Raw genomic sequence first — 14,114 nt, 5'->3', positions numbered from 1 at the left:
GTGATCGATTGTATGCATTCTTCACTTTCACATGCAGATATATGCACAGAGTTTCTTACTGACCCATATATTAAAAGGCCCAGGTATGGGCATGGTGGTCTGGTCATGTCACATGGACCATTCAGTGTTGATGAATAACAGGCTATCTTGTATGGAACTTGATTCGTGGGCCTTAACAAAGATGTTCATGAAGTGGAGCATTTAATGTTTCTTTGTTTTTGCTTCAGTTGGCATTAGTTCATTTTGAGAATATTATGTCTACATTTAGCTTGTCTTCTTATTATAATGCAATATATTTTACTTAATATTCACGCTGGATCTAACCAATATTTAGTGATATTTTCCTAATGATTAGAGACTAGAAATTAGAGAAAGTACTTGTATGTGCCAAGCACACACATCACCTGAAGCTGATGCACAGATACAAATAGAGGCAAATTAATCTTAAAAGCTAATGAAATGTTGATCTAAGAGAATTTTAATACAAAGAGGGGCAAGTTAATGCTTCAGTAGTAGAGAAATTTCTTCATACATTATGTGGGCTCCACGCTTGAGGAATGTTGGCCAAGTGCAGGTGCCTCAAAATGTACCAGGGCTGAAAGGGCTTAATTGTGAGTTTTGATTGCATTAACTTGGTTCTTAATTCCTTGAGTACAGAATGTTGAGGAGTGATTCATTAGAAGTGTTTAATCAGTATGTACATATTTGACAGAGTTGACACAAAATTTATTTCGTCTGAAATGATAATCAGAATAGGGGTTGTGGAGCCTGATGAAATTAGGTACCAGGCCCTTTAGGAATGAAATCAAGAAATACCTTTTGACGCGGAATAGTGGAAATGTGGAGTTGTCATCTTTAAAAAGTAGTGGTTGCTAGGTTAATTGAAATTTTCAAGAGAATGAGATATTTTATTAAGTAAGGATGTCACCAGTTATAGAGCAAATGGGTTAAGGTGTAATCAGTCATGATCTAGTTAATGAAACAGGTTTGAGGTGTTGACTGACTTACTCCTGTTCAGATGTTATTTCCTCAATCTTACACTCAGAATACAATCTGAGAAGCTGATAACAGGTTGATTTCACTATTTAATTTTGTGTCTGCTTCAGTATTCTCAAACTAACCCTCAAAGAAAGCCATCATAAAATTGAAAGATGATCTGAACTCGGCATTTGTCAATATCTGCATTCCCATTGATTTCATGGCACAGGGAAAAATCTTATACACCGCAAGATGAACTAAATCAGAGACTGATCCTGATTGAAACTGATTCTCTGACCAACTAGTTCTAACCTGCTATTTTGCAGTTAAATCAGATTTTGCATCATTAGACAGTAGGCTGTTGTTTGTTTCACATTAGTATTTAATGAGTTAGATCCAAGCTTCTAAATGAGTTCTCTGAGAGAATCTCAAGGGTAAGAAATGACGTTTATAACTTTTACTGTTTAATCTGTGACGTTCCTGCTACAATTTCTAAATTAGTGACATGAAGAAAGTTGTGCAGTTGCTAGGAGCTGAGCTAACTTTTATGATTAAGAGAAATTCTCACTTAAAATTGTGGTTTGTCCCTGAAACTCATTACTTTAATTAAAGGATTTATTTCCATCAGAATCTGTGTTAAAGCCAGAGTTAGGTTCCTACAGATTTGTTTTTGCTAAGAAAAAGACAAGTTACAGGTTGAAATACTGTACATGTGCAGCACAGTCCTAGCTGAAATAACTTGCAGAATAAAATAAATCATTAAACATAAAAGAAACATCGTACCATTAGAAACTTCAGGACCTTTCTCAACAAAAATACAACTTGAAAACATTAATTTGAAATGCTGTATATTTCTAAATACCTATGTTTATAAATAAAATAGCCTTTAAAAAATACTAATTTTGAAATCTGGAAGAAATACAATATGAATGAAATTGCTATAAATAAATATTAAAAGTTAATTCACTTGAAGGAAATTTGATTGACCAGGCTATATTTTGTGGCCATGATTTAGAGATACCGGTGTTGGGCTGGGTTGTACAAAGTTAAAAATCACACAACACCAGGTTATAGTCCAACAGGTTTAATTGGAAGCACACTAGCTTTCGGAGCGACGCTCCTTCATCAGGTGCTTGTGGAGGGCTCGATCGTAACACAGAATTTATAGCAAAAATTTGCAGTGTGATGTAACTGAAATTATACATTAAAAAATTGATTGTCTGTTAAGCCTTTCATCTGTTAGAATACAGTGATAGTTTCACTTCTTTCATGTGTAAATCACAAAACCATTTTGTAAAAAAGTTACAGTCTCAGGTTAGCTGTTAACAATGGTGATAGCTAGACAATTCAACATATTGACTAGCTATCACCATTGTTAACAGCTAACCCAAGAATGCAACTTTATAAAAAAAGGTTTTGTGATTTGCACATGAAAGAAGTGAAACAATCACTGTATTCTAACAGATGAAAGGCTTAACAGACAATCAATTTTTTAATGTATAATTTCAGTTACATCACACTGCAAATTTTTGCTATAAATTCTGTGTTACGATCGAGCCCTCCACAAGCACCTGATGAAGGAGCGTCGCTCCGAAACCTAGTGTGCTTCCAATTAAACCTGTTGGACTATAACCTGGTGTTGTATGATTTTTATATTTTGTGGCAGAAGCTCGTCAATGGAAGCAGAACCAGTTGCAATGACTAATCTCTGCCACCAGGTGGCGCCTGCTGCCTTATTGCGTGACCAAAAGACGTTTTAAATTTTAAAAATGTGGAGGTGTCAGTATTGGACTGGGGTGGACAAAGTTGAAAATCATACAACACCGGATTATAGTCCAACAGGTTTACTTGGAAGCACCAGCTTTCATTAGCTACCTGACAAAGGAACAGAGGTCCGAAATATTCTACTTCCAACTGAACTTGTTCGCCTGTAACCTAGTGTTTTAGATTAGATTAGATTTCCTACAGTGTGGAAACAGGCCCTTCAGCCCCCAAGTCCACACCGACCCTCCAAAGAGTAACCCACCCAGACCCATTTCCCTCTGACTAACGCACCTAACCTATGGGCAATTTAGCATGGCCAATTCACCTGACCTGCACATCTTTGGACTGTGGGAGGAAACCGGAGTACCCGGAGGAAACCCATGCAGACACTGAAAGAATGTGCAAACTCAACACAGACAGTCGCCCGAGGCTGGAATTAAACCTGGGTCCCTGGTCCTGTGAGGCAGCAGTGCTAACCACTGAGCCACTGTCACCCCAACAGCAAGCACTCTGTCCCTGGGTGGCTATGATTTATTATTTTTTAAAAATTATTATTGTAGGAAGGGGTCTGAAAGTGATAGTTATTGTTCAGAATGTAATATCTTGCACAGAGGTTTCCCTTGCCTGTTTTATGTGAGTCAATGTGACTAGAAAAAAGGTTTTAATGCAAAAATGTTTCATACAGCAATGGTGACTTGCTCAGTCATTGAATGTGTCTTTTTGTTCTTCCCTCTCTTTTTAACTATCTCCGTCCTTCCCTCTCTTCTCGTAGGACAACCTTCTACTGGACATGTACCTAGCTCCTCATGTCAAAACACTTTACACACAAATCAGGAACAGAGCCCTCATTCAGGTATGTAGAGAAGATAAGGTAGTGTACCACATAGCATCAAAGGATGGTTGTTTTTCAGCGCCAAAATATTTTGCTTTTATTGTCCCTTCTTATGATGATTAAATTATTTTCAATGAGTCCAAAGTTTGTATTCAGTTTGTCAGAATTTCTGACCACTGCAGCCTGATTTTAATTTTAGTAGACTGTTTAAATTGTGAAATGTAAATGTAAAAATTGTTTACCATGTTAAGCTGTAATAATGTTTACACTTGCCTTCATAAGATGATATTGAGTGCAGTTTCTCCAATGATAAGCTTTTAAACTTATTGCTGAATGACTACTGCCTGGTTAACGTCAGACTTCAAGTCGTGATGGTATCCAGTGCCACAGTCTATTGATCTTTGTTTAGGATTTTCAAAAGTAATAAACCCCTTGTTCACGTTAAAAGTGACAAAAGAAGCAAACCGAATGAGAAGCAGACCATAATGCTACCGGGGTATTTACCTTCACATTGTTTGGTGTGGTTTCAGATCAGACCATTTTTTAAACATTCAGGTTGTTCTTTTGATTTTAAAGGCAATGAATTGGGTAGCTACCAAATTTCTGAAAACATAATTCTGAAATGGCAAGTTTATGTTTTCAATAATTGTGGCACATGCTAAATCTTAGGAAGTAGTAATAATATTTGCATAATGGAGATTATAAAACATCAGTGTCTCCTTACACCTCTAAAACTGACAGCATCTTCTGGAGACTAAATACGTCTGCTTATAATCAAATGCAGAAATCAAGTTGCTATCAGTGATATTATGCTTTCCCACAGCATGTGCTCTTGAAGTCTTCCCAGGCTCCTATGAAAAAGAAATCACTGAACTCATGAAAGCATGCCTTTGGTGCTATTAATCTGGCTGTTTTAACAACAATCTTTTAAAAAGGTACATCTTCTGAGGTGTAAATGAGTTTTCAAAAGTGCATTACATTTATTATTACTGCTGGACTTGTGAAATTCTAAAATGATTATAGTAAAATGTTTGTTTATGCTATTTCAACTTCCATTACAAATCATGAGATTGCTACAATCACTAATTTTGCTGTCTGTAAATTTTAAAGTAAAATTTTGCTACACTTTTATGATGTCCAGGAGAGCACGTCATTATGATTGTGTGCTCACCCTGCTTGATGACATTGTTGCTGGATGGCTGAAGATCCCCATGACCAGGTGGCAGGTTCACAGTGATGTTGAGGAAGGGAAATTCATGCCACAGAGCTTGCTACATCTTTGTAGACAACTTTGCTCAAGGTCACGTGTTCATGTCACTCACTGCTGACTATAAAATTGTGTAATAATGTTTAGATATAAAGTTTTTGTTAAATGTGTAATCTTTAAAATGTTGAATTTTATTTTAGCCTTGCCTAAAAGACCTTGTGTATTTTTAGTATTTTAGCCCATATGTTTCTGCTGACATGAACAAGATGGCCATTTCTTTCAACACCACAGTGGGTGCCCTGGAGGATGAATTGACGCATCTTATCCTGGAGGGATTAATCAATGGTAGAATTGATTCACATAGCAAGGTGAGTCTTTCCCATCACTTCATTGCATAATAAGCAAAGCTTGAAATAATTGCTTACCATCTACTAACTGTAGAAGATCTTAAAGTGATGGATAATCAAAATGATTGCAAATTATAACTAAGTATACAAATGAACATTATAATTCACTTTTCCATTCCTGTGGTCCAGAGAGGCTCATTTTAAAAAAAATCAATCTTTATATATAAGAGAATGTAATAGAACAGTGAGGCAAAAAGCCATAATCATTAAAGAAACAGTTGGTTATCATTGTTCATGAGATATAATTGCCCACATGAACGAACTGTTCGGTAGTTATCCTGTGAAATTATCCTACTTTAACTCCACATGGATTTTCCCCACAAAATACCTGCATGTATTTCAGTCTCTCCTCATTCCAAAACAAACTCAGAAGTTCCACTCAGAAAAGACCCGATAAAGCTCTTGGCAGTTAACATTACAGATTTCGCTCTACCAAGGTGAAATATTGGAAATTTTGTTTCTTTTAAAAAAAAACTTTGGTTAATTCTAAAATGACTCCCTTAATTTTTGAAGCTGTTAATGTCCATCCTTCACACCCAAAATTCTCTTCAAATTAATTTGTTGTGATTGAGATAGGAGGGTTAAACTGACTTTTTTTTTTAGCTCATCCTTTTACTGGTCTCTCAAAATTTGAATTTAAAAGGAGATATGATATATGTTTAATTATTTGTACAGATCGATCTGTATACAGGGAAACCTCAATTATCCGAATGAAATGGGCGGGTACTATTTCGTTCGGATAATTGATTATTCGATTAATTGATTTAAATGCCTTTCCTCTGGGGCTCAGTTTTTAGTCTGCTCCTCGTTCAAGAGACTAGCAGTAGCACACAGCGTGCGAGACCCCGCACCCTGCCTGCTCCCGCCCCCCAAACCCATCCAACATGCCCCCCCAAAACCATCCAACACCCCTCCGTGCCCCAAACCTGTCCAACACTGACCCCGACCCCCAAACCCTGTCCGAAACCACTCCCACCCTCTCTCCAGGGCAGCCGGACTGTACGCCAACAAGACTGCTGCTGCTGCCTTTGTGGGGTATGGGGATGGGGGAAGTGTTAGGATACACCCTTCTGTAGAACTCCAGGGAAAGTGTGGAGAGAGAGAGAGAGGACAGGAGGTCAGTCATTTGGAGATGGTGCCTGTTTAATCATTGTAAACAAAAGACGAGATGACTGTTGGAAACATGTCTTTGATGTAATGTTTCTATCAGGACCTCGCGATCTCCTTCGGATAATCTGATTTTTGGATAATTGGTATTCAGATAATCGAGGTTCCTCTGTATAGGTCCATATCAGAAATGTGCTAGCCATGTAAGAGTAACAAATAGAGAACTAGTTCCTTGCAAAAGAAAAATCTGAATCTTTACACTTTGTTTGTATATTAACAGAAGATTTAAACTGTACTAATATATGAAAGTACTTGAAAGCTAACACAGTCTCCAAATCTAGGGGGCAATATGGAAATTTGCCAGAATGTTGTCTTAAGTTATTTTGGCCAAGTAACAGCTAAATTTAGTAAAAACAATTATTCATAGACTGTCTTAAATGTTGGTCTGCAACCAAGATCTCTCAAGCTGTTGCCACTGAAATTTCTTCTTTTTAATCAGCTGTGATTGGCTGAATCTACTTTTTCTGGAGACTATGATGTTAGTTTCCGAATTCTTCCTTTAGGAACTGTCCATTTGTGGTCAGGGTTTTCCAGTGGGTTCGTTATGGTGGAATATCATTTTAATTCATCTGCAAATTCATCAACCACACAATGTCCTTGATTCAGAAACTGAAATAGTTTTTAAAAATTGAACTAATTTCTGTTTTTGTTGGTTATATAGATTCTGTATGCCAGGGATGTAGATCAACGCAGCACAACATTTGAAAAGTCCTTGCAGATGGGCAAAGAATTCCAAAGAAGAGCAAAAGCCATGATACTCCGAGCTGCTATTCTGCGCAATCAAATCCACGTTAAGGTACTTCTTTAAGTGATAACTGTATCAAAGTTTAGAGTTTTCAATATAAGCTTAATTTTAATGGAATTGCTCTAATGCAAACTCAATAGAATGATTAGCTATAAAAATTAATTACTTGTAAATGGTACAAGTCACAATATCCATTGAGTTCCCACTGATTTAATGCTTGTAAAATTTATTCAATAAATAATTCTGAAGTAGTCAATATTTAACTTTCGGACAAAGAATTGTTATTCTAAAAATAGTTATTTTCATTTCCATAGAGGTTACAACATATGATACAGTCTAGTCCGAGTCAAATTTTGGATTTAAATCCATACATCTTTTGTTAGAATTAAGGAATATCGTGTCTGATGACTGCTACTCAACTACTTAAAGTATTGTGGTATTAAAATTGGAGAATATGAATTTACAAGCATTTTAAGCCATTTCATTAAATGTTTCCTTGCTGAATGAATGCACTTTCTATGCTCTCCAAAAAAGTTACATGCTCATGGTTCAAGGACTGTGAAGTATAGATCCTACTAAAATGTTTAAGTAATTGGTTTTCCACACCCTTGTAATTTTTGGCAGTTACCTAGTTTTGCAATTTTGTTTTGCAAGGATTGGATGAAAGGGAGTCTGGTCTGACTCTCAGAAACCGGAGTTACTTGAAGGAAAATTTCCCCTCCCTGCCATATGCCAAGCTGTTTAAACAAAGTTCAAAGCCAACCGCCATGCTGCTGGTTTTCCCATTCACTCTGTTTTAGCCTGCCATCTATGAAATAATTGCAGAAGTGGAAAGTGTGGCCATCTGTTGGCCTTTTAAGGGCTTCAGTTGACACAAGAATAGGTGAGCAGCCTTTCCCACCACTCAAAATTGCAATAAGGAAAATAAGGGAAAGCACCTGTGCCCTTTATAAGCCTCTCCACCTGCAAACCTGTTTGCAGAGGAGTAAAATTCTATCCACAGGGCACCCTGAATAGAGATGGCATGTAAACCAAGAAGCCAGATTTCCACAGAAAATAGACACGCATCATTCCAGACCCAATGGTGATTAAAAAAGGACATGCATACCCAAAGAAAATAAATATTGTGAGCAGTACAACACCAACTTCCAATTAGATTTCCATGTACCCCAGCACTGAGCTCTCACCTTCCTTCAGTTTCTCTACCATATCCCAATATTTCCGCTCTGCACTCTTATTTTCTCCATTAAATCCACTTCCTGTTTCCATGGCCACCATCTTGCTAAACTGATAGCCACTCAATTTCATTGCCTGCTCCCATGTTAGTTTATGGATGGCTACCTCTTGAAAGCTATTTTTCACCTCCCTTTCAAATATGTCATCACCACGACCATCTTGACAAACCCATTCTGTGTCCTGCTATTTCCCCATCACCACCCTTTCTGTGGTACTCCATCTGTATGTCTTTCCAACCTGAAAATGATCAATTAATTCTGACTATCTTGTATGTGTTAATCTATCCACAATCCTTGCTAACTCATTACCCACAGTACCAAGAGCTTCTGCTTTGAGCAGTAATCTTTTGTGTCCTTTTACTGAACGCCTTCTGGAAATCCAAATACATTACATCCACTGGTTTTCCTTTTATTAGCTTTGCTCAGTATATCTTCAGAGAAATCCAGCAAATTTGTCAATAATGATCTCCCTTTGTCAAAACCATGTTGTCTCTGTTTGATTGCATTAAGCTTTTGTAAATGTCCTGCTGTTTCTTCCTTAATAATTATCTTAAAGACAAATATTAGGCTAATCGCCCTTTTACAATCAAGTTGCTTCAGATTTGCTTTGAGTTCTTAACTGCCTCTTGCTTTCTTCACTGAACTAAAGAGGCAGTGTAGTTTGCAGGATTTATTGTGTATTGAAGGTGCTGTGTGGGATGCAATACCTTTCAAAAATATGTGGTGAACTGTTGTGTTAGGTTCTGTCCAATTTCTGAATATCAGCATTTGGTTGATATGCCAATTATGCCTGCATGCGTTTCAATGGTTTTCAATGTCATGTATCTCTTACTGATAAGTGCCAAAGCATTACCTGACAACTAATATCAAAATAAATTGAAAGTGTATCTTCCTCAATCTTCCATTCTCTCAGTTAGCAGCAATATTGATAAAGATACTGTGTTTTTTAAAACTTCCACTATTCCTGCATAACCCTTCTGACATTCAATCCTGCTCTGTAACTTTACTACTTTCAGACAATGACTTTTTTAAAAAAAATTAATTTGACTAAATTACCCCAATTGCACCCAGCTCAACAGATGTGCTTTTCTGACTAACCATTCACCTGTACCTAAATCCATGGCATCTTTTCTTCAAATTGTGTGTCTACTAGTCTTCCCACAGGACTTATTTTACATTTGAGGTTACAATATTCCAGCAGTGTCTGCAACTGTTGTCAGTCTCCTACCAAGCACTTCTGCTTTTTACAAGTCATACTGATAGCTCTGAGAATGTACATTTTGTTCAGAATTGCTTCATTTCTAATGAGTTTTATGTTCCATGGGTGTAACTACAACTGGTGAATATACCAGTTTGGGCTGGTGTGATGGGAGGGAACTATTAAAAGATGGAACTCGATCGTATTTAAATTAATTATATCCAACTTTCAAAGTGATTTCTTTGTGATTTCTGCTGCTTTGTAGTTAGAGATTGATAACTTGAAAACAAATTTTGGCCATTTTTATTTGTATAGTTATGTGATACTTTCTTTGTTTGGTAGTCACTGAATCAGATTGCTATTGATTCAGTGTTCACATTGAGTTGATCAATTTTTGATGTGTTAACAAGTAAGTCATAATTTCAGACTGTTAATAATTTTGTCCCATGAATAAGAATATAGATGAAACACCTCAACAATGATAGACTAAAGAAATTCAGATCTCAATGTAAATGTATACCGTTAGTGAATTCACCTGAGTAGATAGGCTGTAATTTGTACGTCAGTAAACAATTCATCAGCATCCTTGTGGGAGGGATCATCTTACACCACATTAGTTGTAAGATGCTGTTGCCCTGTTATCAATCTCGACAATTAGCTATGATACACAATTCTCCTATCTCTTGCCATGTTTGCTTTGTAAACAATACTTGATGTTAAGAAAATGAATGGTATTCACAGATGAATTTAATAAAAGAAAAGTTATGGTGGTAAACGTTATAAAAGGAAGATTCTAAGCTCAGATTGTACTCTCAACGTGCTAATTGTTTAAGTGTAGCATTTTTAACCTGATACTTGTGAATTTTAAAAGTTGAGGTATTTACTTACTGAAAGATCATTTCTATGTTTGTGTCTGGTCATGTGTTCCCATGCATTAATTTATAGCCTTGAAATTTATTTACAGTTACTTATTACTATAGATGTGTTCCAAGTTGCTAATCCTGTGTCAAAAGCAAACAAACCTGATACTAAAACCATTACTTTCCAAGTTTGTTGAATTTTATTTTCATTTTTCTACAGTCCCCTCCACGAGAAGGAAGCCAAGGAGAACTAAATTCTGCAAACAGTCAAACTCGAATGAGCACCAATATGTAAAGAAATAAAGACCCTATTAAAGAAGAACCAGCGCTGTGTGCTTTGCCTTCCACAGTTCTGTCAACAAAGAACTGCTTTTTGGCTTTAAAGAAATTGAAACAATTGTACAAGTGAACCTCTATCCTGCTGTTTTTGGGGGCACGACGAAAGTTTTGTTGTTTAAGTTGAACATAAGATCCTTTGGATTAAAGAGGAAGATGAACTCTACCACAGGATCCAAATCTTTGCTTAAAAACATTTTTTAATTATTTTCAGGATCCTAGTTGTGATCTGTGGGAGAGAGCTCTGAACAGTCGAGTGGCAAGGTTTTAGTTTCTACAAAACTGTGAAAAGCGTGCTGGAATAATAAATGGAGGATTTTGTACCAGTGAATGCGTTACTGTTAGTTCATGAGTAGTAAAGTCCCATGACTGGAAAGGAGTGAAAATGAATGGGTTATGGGAGCCTCTCGCATAAGTAATGTAAAAGCAGTGACTATCATTGGTGCGATATTCTATTCATTCCAGAGGCATTGTTGAAAAGTAGTTTTAAAATAATTGTTACGATGGTGTAAAGTAGTCATTACGCTGAATTTTACTAAAATGTTCCATTGTTTTTTCACCATTTTAAAATTATTATTTTCCACTGCCAATTCTTTTTTTCCTTTGGCCAAGGTGGGGCGATGTGATTGTGTCATAAACTCTTGCAGTTAACATCAGTGCTGTTTTAAATTGGTTGATGAAATGCATGATTCTCCGGGTAGATCTGGAGATGTGATTCCTGTTTTATTCCCCACCTGCCTAGCAGTGTTTCATAACAGTGAGAATTGACACAACTCTTTAATAAAAGATGCAAAGTTCGAAATTCAGTCAAGACAGAAAATCAAATATGCAACAATGCAATCCAGTAATCATCTGCTTAAAACATCAGGGCCATCCTGAACCACCCATTTAACTTTTTAGTAGTTATCAATTTGCAAAGCTTTTCAACAATGCCAATGGAACGAAAAGTTCCCTTTCATCATTATTCTAAATGTCATTGACCGGTGTCTCAAATTTTCCCATGAAACTGTATGATGTCATAGTTGATGATCAGTAATTGGTTGTTAGATTGCTGCAGTAATTGTTGGCTCAATCTTACAAGTATTAAAAAAAATTACATGATTAGTATGAATTCTCCATTAGTTTAAACTTTAATGTTCAATGTATGATATAAGTTCTTCAACTCTGGCATCACTCCCAAGCAACATTCAAAATAAAAGTATGGTTTATTTTATTTAATAAAAGGAAATTTAATTACAAATTTGCAGTAGTAGTAAAACACAAAAATAGAAAAATAGAGAATATATAGAGAGGATGTCTTACCATTATCAGTGAATTACAGGGTCTTTTTAAACAAGTATGAAAGGTAGAAAAATGGGAGTACCGATAGGACTTGTTACTTTAACACACATGAACCCTTGGGGCTCACTGTTATTGGTGAGAAATTTGGTTTCTTCTTTGGGTGTGCATTGCCTTGTGGACTTTCAAGTTCTTCAAAATGCACCTAAAGCACTACATTTGTGAATTACAGTTTTCAGTTTTGACCTGTGTAAATTATCTTTGGAACACACCCAAAGAATTAACACATCACCAGCAAAGAGGAAAGCTGTGTCCCTTGACCTTTTAACTGTTCTGTTTACGGGCAATACAGTAACTAGTTTCACATTTTTGTTCCTGTATGTTCCTTTTTAATTGTACAAACCGTGTGATGAGGACTGACTTGTTGTCATGTCAGAATAAAAGAAATGGTATTTCTTGTTACAACTGTAATACATTACACATCAACAATACAATGTTTTCCATACCAATTTAGAGTCAAATTTTGTAATTATATGAAAAACAGTAAATAGCTATGGAGGCCTAGCTAATGTTTTAAGTGACTGAGGAAGTTGTCTGAAGTCGAGCTTATTTGCCCTTCAAAACTGGAAAAAGCACAAGTAATTACCAATCTTTATCTATTATCTTTGTGTCTGCTCAGTTATCCAGTGCAATTAATGTTCCTGGTACTGAGTGGCAGTTTGCATATTGTTTTGCTTTCCTCCCTCATTGTTGGGGTGTAGATTATGAAATCCTTATCAAGAGTCTGGGAAGGATAAGAAGTGACATCCCATCTTCTGGACCTGGCTTTGACCCCATCTCGGATAGGAAATCAAAGTATATTTTCTCACATTCTTTCTTTCAGCCAAATTGCAGCTATGTCAGGTTGCATGGTGCTGCGTAATGTAAATGGCATGGAGTAAATTGATAAAGTAGAATTTTGGCACATGCAACACAAATTTTAATTTCTGCTTTGCTTTGATTTGATCTTTGGCAGAACAAACTGTTCACTGCGCAGAGGTCAAATTAGTTGCTATAATGCATTGAAAAGCCACGAAATGGTTTGAAGAGATGAGCAGAAAAACATTGCCAGAACTTATGATTGTTCCTTTTCAAGGCATGTTTTCTGGCAAATGTTAATTTTTGCTGACAGCACAAACTTCTAATTGGCACCTAATCGGAAAAGAACAGTATTATTTGAGGCTTTTCTCATAGCTATTAAAATCGGCCTTTTTGTGGAGACTTAACATAGGAATCTCTATTTGGTACGGTTTTGGTTATTTCTTATACGTTAGTGCACGGTATTTAAAATGTATGAGTGTTTACAATGGGATTATTTTGATTTTGTTTTAAAAAGGATCAAACAAATATAAAGCCACATTTACCTCAATATCACGTGTTCATCCTTTGTCCCAGTTTTTCCATTACAAAAGCCTATAGGTGTTAATGTATGTGTTTTCCAGATGCAGACTCCATCTTCCCTTTATGGAATGTAGTGGGGCACCATATGCATGTAAGAACAGTGAGTTTCAGTAAGCCATTCACATAGAAAAGATGGGATTCACAATATCAGATTTCTTTACATCGGATGATGAGTACAGTTGAGTAAACAAGCAATTACTGAATCCAAAACATTTTTTTCTGGTCATGAGAATCCTGCATTTTTGTTATTTTAAAGTTGTAATTTCAAATTTACCACTCAAACTATGGATATTGATCGTCTTTGTTTTCCATGACTCTTGCAGAAAGTTGAACTTTATCTTTCATTAAGTTTCAGTGTAAAAAAGCAATTGTGCATTAGAAATCCTACTAATATTTGATTGAATTTCCTGATCAGCATTGATAAGTGAATAAAAACATGCCAAATTGATATTTAATGGAGTGACCAAATAAATATGGATGGGAACAAATTGGCCCAGTTATTTTTTTAAAAATCATGCTATCACGTTACACTAATTAATGGCCCCATCTTCAGAAGGAATACATTTCTCAGTTTGGTAAGTCTAAGTATTTCAAGTCAAAATAAGACAGGATATAATAGTTAAAAATACTAACTGGATATGAGGAAAAGCTTTTTCATGTAGCCAGT

General features: G+C 36.1%; 1 protein-coding gene across 1 annotated transcript in view; it reads left to right on the top strand.

Moving 5' to 3' along the window:
- The window catches only part of gps1 (G protein pathway suppressor 1), a 46,007-nt gene extending 32,592 nt beyond the window's left edge, over nucleotides 1-13,415 (top strand). The window contains exons 11-14 of the mRNA XM_072558526.1: nucleotides 3,515-3,595; nucleotides 5,012-5,149; nucleotides 7,017-7,151; nucleotides 10,614-13,415. Coding sequence (XP_072414627.1) covers nucleotides 3,515-3,595; nucleotides 5,012-5,149; nucleotides 7,017-7,151; nucleotides 10,614-10,688 — 429 coding nt within the window. The 3' untranslated portion in view covers nucleotides 10,689-13,415. The remainder of the gene's footprint in view (nucleotides 1-3,514; nucleotides 3,596-5,011; nucleotides 5,150-7,016; nucleotides 7,152-10,613) is intronic.
- Nucleotides 13,416-14,114: the final 699 nt, after the last annotated feature.

This window comes from Chiloscyllium punctatum, chromosome 39 (genome assembly GCF_047496795.1).
Source record: "Chiloscyllium punctatum isolate Juve2018m chromosome 39, sChiPun1.3, whole genome shotgun sequence".
Taxonomy (NCBI): domain Eukaryota; kingdom Metazoa; phylum Chordata; class Chondrichthyes; order Orectolobiformes; family Hemiscylliidae; genus Chiloscyllium; species Chiloscyllium punctatum.
The sequence above is the reverse complement of the archived record's forward strand: the minus strand, read 5'-3'. Positions and strand labels throughout refer to the sequence as shown.